Below are 9990 nucleotides of genomic sequence, written 5' to 3'. Positions count from 1 at the left end.
GATATAAACGGGATTGAACAACTTTAAATAAGACCAATCCATCGAGTTTGTTAACACTAAGTAGCTTAATGAATTTTCGCATTCAAGCTCGTGACTCTATCCTTGAAGTCTTTACACTCTAGTTTTAGCTAAGGTGACAAATGAATTCATATCTTAGAAACAGAACACGGCAAACACGAGCGAGATCTTTCAAGCATTTATATTGGGACACAACACGGTCTGGACTTATACATGTAAATGGTTCGTATCCTGCACCAATTCCAAGCATTATCAATTGGTAATTTTATGAATTATATAACCAGGCATTTAAGTGCAAAATCCTAGTGAAGAGAAGCAGTCAGTTAAAAAAAGAAAGGGGAAGGACAAAGCAGTTGATTCAAGGAAAAGAAGAGACTTTACTAGTTTAAATTATAATTTTCCTATTAGTTAAAGAGGAAACAAACAGGGTTCAATCCTCAAAATAGAAGTAAAACACTAATCTCAGAGCCACCCCTGTTCATACCAACTGTTAAAACTAAGTTTCCACTTATTAGTTAAAGCACAACCTAAACTAAACCACCAACAATTCTAAACTAAATGAACATGAGGACTAAGTTTTGAATGAAAGATTCAGATTTGAGCCTACGCCTATTCACGTTCACAAAAAAAAAAAAAAAAAAAACTACTAACTTAACGAGGTTTAAATAGAAAGCCAATAAATCAATTGTTAGCTTAACCTCTACTTAACTCAATCTTCAGCCAAGGCATGAGATTTTTCAGTCATAAGGTCCAAATGGATTTTATAGTAGGGCTTTAGGAAATCTTATTAGCAGTGATTTTAAAACAAGCAGTAACGAGAAGACTAAATTCACAACAAACCTACTCAAAATTTTAACATGAACCAATTACCACATACCTTACACAAGGAAGATTTTAAAACCAATCTTGGCATTCTTACTACTTCGTAACCCCATTTATATTTCAATATTGCAGTATTTTAGAATCCATACAAACACTGACTCAGACGCAGTTTTATATCCTCAAGGGTCAACAAGTTGGATTTTGAAAACTCATAACTTACGCCAAAATCTTTATGTACTCGTTTCTTCTAGATTTATGATAAAATAGTCCCTCTAGATTAATGGATGGAGTTAAAAAATAAAAAAAACAGGATGCTAATGTTGGAAAAAATCAAACTGCCATTTTTCCAGGAGCAGTTAGTCTCCTTTACCCCTCTTCATCTACTATTTAAAAACCAACCAAATTCGAAATAAACAGGGGACAACCCAGCAACCAACAAACAATCCGATTACTATATCTTTAGCTCTATTTGGCCACAATACGTACTGATTTGACAGACATGACCAGGGGCGGACCTACATGTAATTTGGAGGTGCTCCAGCACTCGTTAAACCCGACGGGGATTAGGTATAGTTATATAAAAAAATATATGAAAAATGGGTATAATATTTAAAAAGCACCCAGGAAACCAAAAAGTTTAGTGGATGCTTTGGTTTCCAGATCCAACTTAAGTGTTTCGGCGGGTCCAGGTCCTATGTTCGAACCTCTGTGCCAGCGTTCTAATTTTTTTTAGCTGCTGTTTTTGTTGACTTTGTATATTTAACTTTTCCTACTTTTTAGTTTATTTATCAAATAAAAGGTAAAAGGTTCATCGTTTCCCAAAAATCAAACAACAGCACAGCAACCAAAACCCTTATTCCCAAAACCAAATTTCAATCTTCTTCAATTCTTCTCCTATTTTTTCCAATTTCGTTTTTTATTTTCATTATCGTCATCCACTAATCTCGGAACACAGGTATTTTAATTTTTTAAGAGCTAAAAATTTGAATTAGGATTTTGGGGGATTTAATTTTTCTAATGATGTTTGTTTATTTCTTAGTTCTTACACATTACAAGTTAAGGGCTTCTATATTTTCTCAGCAATCTTCCGTCTAATGGTTCATCGTTGGTCATTGCTAATCATATATCGTTGATTTGAATACCAAATTGTGGATAGTGTAATTTGTGTTTTTCCCTTTGTTAGTTTTTTGGCTAAGAACTTTTGGCTCATGATTTTGAATTTTTCTCATGTGCATTTCTAGTGGTCTGAATAAAAATAGCGCTAGGATATTGAATTCACAAGCATTGCTTTTGGCCAGCTATTTTATAAACAAAAGAGAGGCTTTTGTTCATCGTTGGCTCGTTGCTAATCATATATTGTTGATTTGAATACCAAATTGTGGATAGTCAGATAGTGTAATTTGTGTTTTTTCCTTTGTTAGTTTTTTGGCTAAGAACTTTTGGCTCATGATTTTGAATTTTTCTCATGTGCATTTCTAGTGGTCTGAATAAAAATAGCGCTAGGCTAATGAATTCACAAGCATTGCTTTTGGCCAGCTATTTTATGAACAAAAGAGAGGCTTTTGGGGAGAACGAGGGAAAACTCATCCCAAGCTACTTATAAATTTAGCTTGGAACGATGGATGAAATAACTTCAGAAAAGCTATTTCAACATGTCTGCCATGAGGCTATTGTAATACTAGTGTTCTTTGTTGTCTGGAAATGAGCATCTTTGTTTCTTTCCTTTCTAAATTTGGAAATGGTTCTTTCTTTCAGTATGCTACATTTAAAAGGAGTATTAATTAAATCCTGTTTTGTAGGAATTGTCTTAAATCTTGTGAATCGGATGGATAAGTTTGTCACCAGGTTAAAACGTGGACAACCAAGCACTAGTTCTACTATTCCACCTGTTGCTTCATCCATACCTTCGGAAGTTCAAAGGGATACAAATCCTTCAAATATCAATTTCAATTATATGAAAGCAGTCCCGGCAAACAGAAGGCCTACTGCAGAATATGACCCTAATATACGTGATGAAGTTAGAAGATATTATATTCAAAAAGGACCTTGTCAGCCTATGAATCATGATTTTCCTAAAACTCAGTTTGGGAAGAAAAAGAAAACAATGCGTCAGTTTCATCCTGGTTGGTTCAAAGGTCGACATTCCAAGTGGTTAGAGTACAGTATATCAAAAGATGCTGCTTATTGTTTGTGTTGCTATTTGTTTAAAAATGAGCATGATGTCGTGGAAATATGGGAGATGCTTTTACGAAAAAGGGTTATAAGGGTTGGAACAAGGCTAAGGAAAGATTCAAAACTCATATTGGAGAGGTAAATAGCATCCACAACAAGTGTTTCAACATGATGATTGATTTATATCACAATCAATTCGCACTTCTTTTGACAAGCGTAACGAGAAAGACAAAAATGAATCTCGACATCGCTTGGGTGCTTCAATTGAAGTGGCAAGGTTTCTCTTAAGATTAGGATTGCCGTTTCGTGGTCATGATGAGAGCACATCATCTACAAATAGAGGTATATTTCTTGAACTTTTGCAATGGTATGGAGCCATGGATCAGGAAGTTGGAAGCATTATATTACAAAATGCTCCAAAAAATGAAATGATGTGTTGTCCAAAAATTCAAAAAGATATTGTTGATGCTTGTGCAAAAGAAACAATCAAAGCTATTATTGAAGACTTGGATGGTGATTATTTCGGAATACTGGTTGATGAATCGAAGGATATATCACACAAGGAGCAAATGGCACTTGTTCTACGATATGTTGACAAAAAAGGTGAAGTGATAGAGCGATTTGTTGGTATTGTCCATGTTAATGATACATCTGCACGATCAATGAAGGAAACAATCTATTCTTTTCTTTCGGATCACTCATTAAGTCCATCCCAAATACGTGGACAAGGTTATGATGGTGCTAGTAACATGCAAGGAGAACTAAATGGTCTTAAAAGTTTAATTTTGCGTGATACTCCATCTGCATATTCCACTCATTGTTTTGCTCACCAATTGCAGTTGACACTTGTGGCTCTTGTGAAGAAAAATTCAGATGTGGATGATTTTTTATGTATAGTTACTAATGTATTGAATATTGTTGGAGCATCTTATAAGCGCAGGGATTTGCTTAGACAACATCAAGCTGCAAAGTTAGAAGAGTTGCTCATTTCTGGTGAAGTGCACACAGGACAAGGACTAAATCAAGAACGTGGGCTTCAACGACCAGGTGACACTCGTTGGGGTTCTCATTATAAAACTTTACAGAACTTCATTGATATATTTCCATCAATTCTTTATGTTCTTGAATTTGCTGCATGTGAGTGTCCAAATTATATCGATAGACTTACAGCTGAAAGTCTTGTGGATAAGATTAAGGGGTTTGATTTTGTTTTTATGTTGTACTTGATGTTGGAAGTTCTGAAGAAGACAAATTATTTGAACTGCTCGTTACAGAAAATGGATCAAGATATTGTCAATGCTATGGGGCTGCTCAATACTGCAAAGCAAGAATTGCAAATGATGAGGGATAGGGGATGGAAATCATTACTGGATGATGCCCTTTCTTTTTGTAATAAGCATGAGATATTTATTCCGAAGATGGATGCTAACTACATTCCTGGGAAGTCGAAACGTAGAGCTCTTGATGTTACATATTCTCATCATTTTCGTGTAGGAATTTTTTATCCTGTTATTGATTTGCTGCTTCAGGAGCTTAATAATCGTTTCGACACTGTTAGTACTGATTTACTTCTTGGTATGGCTTGTTTACATCCAGCTAAGTCATTTGGTAATTTTGATAAGAAAAAAGTAATGAGGTTGGCTGGATATTATCCGAATGAGTTTGATAGCAACAAGCTTCGAGATCTCAGTTGCCAGCTTGATAATTTCATAGGGTATGTTCGAGGTTCTGATAAGAGATTTTTCAATATGAAAGGGATTACTGATCTTGCTAAAGTATTGGTTCAATCAGAATTGCACCAGACCTGGCCACTTGTTTATTTGCTTATCAAGTTGACTCTTATTCTTCCTGTTGCTACTGCTTCTGTGGAACGAGCTTTCTCATCGATGAAGTACATCAAAAATGAACTCCGCAACAGTATGAGTGATGAATTTTTAAATGGTTGTTTAGTCTGCTATGTAGAGCGTGAGATATTTGCAACTATAAGTAATGATGCTATTATTCATCATTTTCAGAAAATGAAAAGTCGTCGAGCGCAGTTGTGATTTGTGACTTCAAGTCTTTTTTTTGGATTAGACTTGAGACTAAGTCTTTTTTTTGGGGGATCGGACTTGTGACTACTGACTAGAAGTCTTTTTTTTTGGATCAGACTTGAGACTAAGTCTTTTTTTTTGGGATCGAACTTGTGACTACTGACTAGAAGTCTTTCTTTTGTATGAAACTTGTGATTAAAAGCCTCTTTTGGTAATGATAATATTAGTTGCAGTTTTCTTTTAGTGTTGCATTCAAACAGTTGTGCATTTATATTATGTCATCGTTAGCAACTCATGTTAAAGAAAATGAGGCACCCACGACCATGAAATCCTGGGTCCGCCACTGGACATGACAAAAGAGATTATAACAAAAATATGAAACAGGATTTAAACGAACGACGAGCTCATTCACATGTTCTACAATTTAACCGATAGTTCCTTCATGTATTCTTAGCGATCTTTATATGCGGATTCAGACACACAGCAGCAAAACAAGCTCAAATAGGCAAAATTGTGAATAATTATTTTTTTTTTTTTTGATTAAGCACCGGGTGTCCGGGTCTCTTTGAGCCCCGACTAATCCCGGGGGTGCACAGGCCCTCGGCAAGGAGTTTCCCGCAAGTGCACCACGGTTAATTCAGGGTTTTACCCCAGTCCGATGGCCCTCAGAAATTGTTTGCACCCAGTGGGTTTCGAACTTGAGACCTTGAAGGGGAGCACCCCAAGGCTCAAGCCAATTACCACCAGGCCAACCCCTGAGGGTTAAAATTGTGAATAATTATTTAATAGCTACATCGATATATACTCCTAACAACCGAAAACAAAAGTGAAGCAAGGGCGACCACTAACCTTTTCCGGGACAGCGAACTGAGAATAATGTCGTCGTCGAGTCTCCGAATCCACTCGGAATAGTTTTTGTTGTTGCGACTAGTAAAAAACTGAAGCCTAAGTATTTTTCTGGATGGCCAAAAGCATAGAGTAAAAAAAAAATTGATAGCCAAAAGCTTAGAATAAAAGAGACTTTTTTTTTCTTTTATATAAGGATCGAAGCTTGTGTTCAAAGGTGTATTTTCAACTGTTGAAGACTTAGAAAAAGGGGAATTTTTTTTTAATGGTTAACTTGCTCAAGACTTGTGTTCAAAGGGGAAACTTTGAACCTCTGAACTTTGTGAAAGTGCAGGGTTTTTTTTTTCTCCGATTGATCTCCTCTCTTAACAGCCCGTAGAGGGGCTGTATTTATAGCTGAAAAAAAATGGGAACTCAAATTCATCCTTGAAAACCACCCAAAAATGGGGGAAATCGTTTGAAATAAAATTCAAACAAAAGGAAATCATGAATGAAAGAGAAAGAAATCACCTTCTTCAGAGATGATTTGAAATCTGGAGGTTCATTGGGACTCCGAATTTGGAGATTTCTCCAAGGTTTTCGGGTCTGATGGTTGAACGAACCTATACCCACCGGGTCAAAGGAGAGGCGAGCTTGAAACCAGCGGTTCATCGCGTTCCTCTTCTATAGAGGTTGAAACGACCTCCTATTGGACCCTTTCGGCTCTGCCACCACGTCAATCAAAGGGAAAGGAGACATGGCAGCAGTGGAGGCGGCGAAAGCTTCAAACCAACGGATTTCGATGTTTTTAGATTTAAGAGAGAGAAGGCTGTTTGGTTTTGCAGTCCGATGGTCGTGGTGGCGGTGAGGCGACGCGACGGAAGTGACAGGGTGGCGGCGATGGGGTGGGTGGTGACGGCTAGGTTTCACTTTTGGGAGAGAAAAGGGGCTGGTTTGATTATTTAGTTAGAATGAAAAAAAAAGGGTTGAAGACTTAGTTGGGGATTTAGTGTTTATTGGGCTGGGTCGGGTCAAGGAGATTTTGGGCTGGGGATATTTTGGGCTGCTGATTTGGTTTAAAGGGAGATGGCCCAATATCCTTAAGTAGATGAATTATTTCCTAATCCCTTTTTACTTCTATCAATTAATTAAAATAGGCTTCTTTGTCCTAATTAATTCCCAAAATATACACCTATACAAATTACAATACAAGTAATTTAATATACGTAATTAGTTTACAAAATATAGTAAAAGACGATTAATACGGTAATAAGTAGGATTAAAGGAAAAATGTGACACCAATATTGATATCAAAATATCAACATTATTTTCGAGTCGTTTTAATTATAAAGAATGATGTTTAGTAATTTTTAATTACAAAAATATGATGTTTGGTAATTTTTAAGAAACAATAAAAATGTTCTTAACTTTAGAGAAATATATCTCAAAAAATAGCGTAATAATTAATGAAAATATTCCAAACTCATTCTGGCGAATTTTCAGGACTGAGAAGCATAGTTAAAATAATTAAACGAAAAAGGAGGGCCAAAATTGGGTGTCAACACTTGTTTGTCTCATCTTCGCCCCTTAGGGTGTTAGCCCATTATTCTATACTTAACATCCCATTAGTTCTCCTTTTCCTTGCAAGTACATGCTCTCAGCAAATCTGTAACTAATCTTAGTTATATTCGCCGTCTAAATTTATCTGGTCAGTTGCACCTATTTGTAACGAGTCACATATTAACGTAGACGTACTGATCCTGGATGGGTCTAAGCTTTCATCAAAAGGATCTTCATAGTTTCTTTATTGATCTTGCAAGATCACCTTTCTCCTATTATTCGCTTTCCCCATTTCATCACCGTGATGGTATCTAGCGCCAATTTTATTCTCAAAATTTGCCCTGATTGTTAATGTTCCTCTTTCTCTTTGCCACATAAACACTCGGTCTTTAGACAAGCCTCTTTTAAACTACAAATTCATCTCCTTAATGAAGGGTACATCTTATATCAACTCGCGACTTCGAGCTCATTCATCTACCATCATATAACCAATTCCTTCAAAGCAGTTCACATCCTTCATTAGCTATTCAGCCTTATATTACTAACTCATTAATCTTGTGACAAGAGGACTTCTGAAAAAGAGGACTTCTGAAAAACAATCTTTATGTACTTTATTCCTAACTTTGTCTTATATCCATATATCCTTATACTCGTACCTCCATACAATATCCTTGCCAATATACTTTATACGATAAAAAGGCTCTTGTCGATATCTGGCTCTTTTAGTAACGTACATCTTTCTCTTACCTCTTCTACCCCTTTATACTCATAAATCATTAGCATATTTATATTCAAGCGTCATATTTAAACATATATTGTCACGACCCAAACCGATGAGTCGTGACGAGTGTCTGACCTCTAGCGACCAAACACCCCAATACTCATATCTGAATCTTACTGAATATCAAAAGCCCATCAATGACTTAAACTAATCTCATAAATAGGCGACATCATGAACTCTGAACAATATGTATATACATAAACATATTGAAAGAATAGTGCGAGCCAGCTAGGTTGCTACCTATACTATACACAAAAGAATGGAAGCCGACAAAGCTACATCATCTAACTGATACATACATCTGTCTACAGACCTCTACTGGAATAAAAGCTGTAGAATGGACGGGACAGGGCCCCGTCATACCCATGTGCATATACATCTCAAAAGGCTAGCATGCCAAAATATACTGCAGCTCCGGATCAATGGAGCGCACTGACCACTGCTGGATAGAAGTCCTACTAAGCTGGACCACCTGTCGGTCTACCTGCACCTGCGTGCATGAACACAGCTCCCCGAGCAATAGGGAGTCAGTACGGATAATGTATTGAGTATGTGAAGCATAGGAGCAACATGTAAGTAAGAGTCACGAATGAAATCCGAAACTCAAAAGCTGAAATGGTTATCTGCATGAATCTGTATGAACTAGTATTTGTATACATCTACATAAATTTGTATAACTGACAATGCCTCTGTGAGCGCATAGTATGCATACTCTCAATGGTAATCATGCTCATGTATATATATATATATATATATATATATGCTGAGGAACGTTCAGCCCGATCCATATCTCATATCCCATCGGCCTCTCGGTGGCCATCATCAATATCATCATCACTGGGCACCAGTTGATCAGGTGGTAACGTGTATATAACGTCTTCCCTATTTTCCCTCTTACCCCATATAAAAAATATACTCAAATCTATTCCCAATCATCTCTTAAAATAGCCCCAAATCACTATCTTAACTTCCATCAACTTACCACTTCCACAAATTCCCTCTCTTCGCTTAAAACCACAAAAATCCTCGATAATTAACTTAAATACAAGGTTATAAAGCATTTACATATCTTGAGAGGCCTAAGATTCCAAGGCTCAACTTCAACTTCAACTCCAACTTCCTAAACTTTTCAACTTGAAGAAACCCTAGAAACAACCTTCTTTTTGACAAGCACGGGTTCACGGGGCTCGGATCGTACCAAATCTCCACTAATAATGATGGAAAATGTTAGGAGAGAAAATACTAAGGTTTCTCTGATTTGGAATGGAGGAAAATGAGAAATAAAGTTGCGGGTCCTATATTTATACTTGGAAATAAAAAGTGCCCAGCGGTACGGTTCGACACTTTCTACCAGGAATACCTGCTGGTACCCTTATACACGGGGCAAGACCCTTCCTACCTCCAAAACTCGGGCTCAGGTCTCTATTACAAGGGCATACCCGATTAGGAAACCATAGATTCTCCTACGATGGAAACGAGAGGTGTAACATTCCCCCCCACAGGAACATTCGTCCTCGAATGTTCAAACAATCATGGGTTATAAAAATTTTGGCAGAGTTTTCCCTGTAAATATACAATCCAACCTGCACACAACAACCCAAAATACTGCTACATAGGGCCACATACTGTAATATACGATACTATGGCCTCACACGACCAATCACGATAACTGAAAAATGAGATAATACCTGGGGGCGATGATGCCTCAAACTGAACCTCCTGTACTGCTGGAAACAAATGTGGGTACTTCATCTTTATTGCTTCTTCCGCTTCCCAAGT

At 37.0% G+C, this 9990-nt stretch overlaps 1 protein-coding gene across 1 annotated transcript; it reads left to right on the top strand.

Moving 5' to 3' along the window:
* The first annotated feature begins 2665 nt into the window (after positions 1–2665).
* Positions 2666–5057, top strand: LOC132630604 (uncharacterized). Its single transcript, XM_060346175.1, has 2 exons — positions 2666–3097; positions 3228–5057. The coding sequence occupies exons 1-2, from the start codon at positions 2666–2668 to the stop codon at positions 5055–5057; spliced, it is 2262 nt and encodes a 753-aa protein (XP_060202158.1).
* The last annotated feature ends 4933 nt before the right edge of the window (positions 5058–9990 follow it).

This window comes from Lycium barbarum, chromosome 3, assembly GCF_019175385.1.
Source record: "Lycium barbarum isolate Lr01 chromosome 3, ASM1917538v2, whole genome shotgun sequence".
Classification (NCBI taxonomy): Eukaryota; Viridiplantae; Streptophyta; class Magnoliopsida; order Solanales; family Solanaceae; genus Lycium; species Lycium barbarum.
This window is presented reverse-complemented; position numbering and strand designations above follow the sequence as displayed.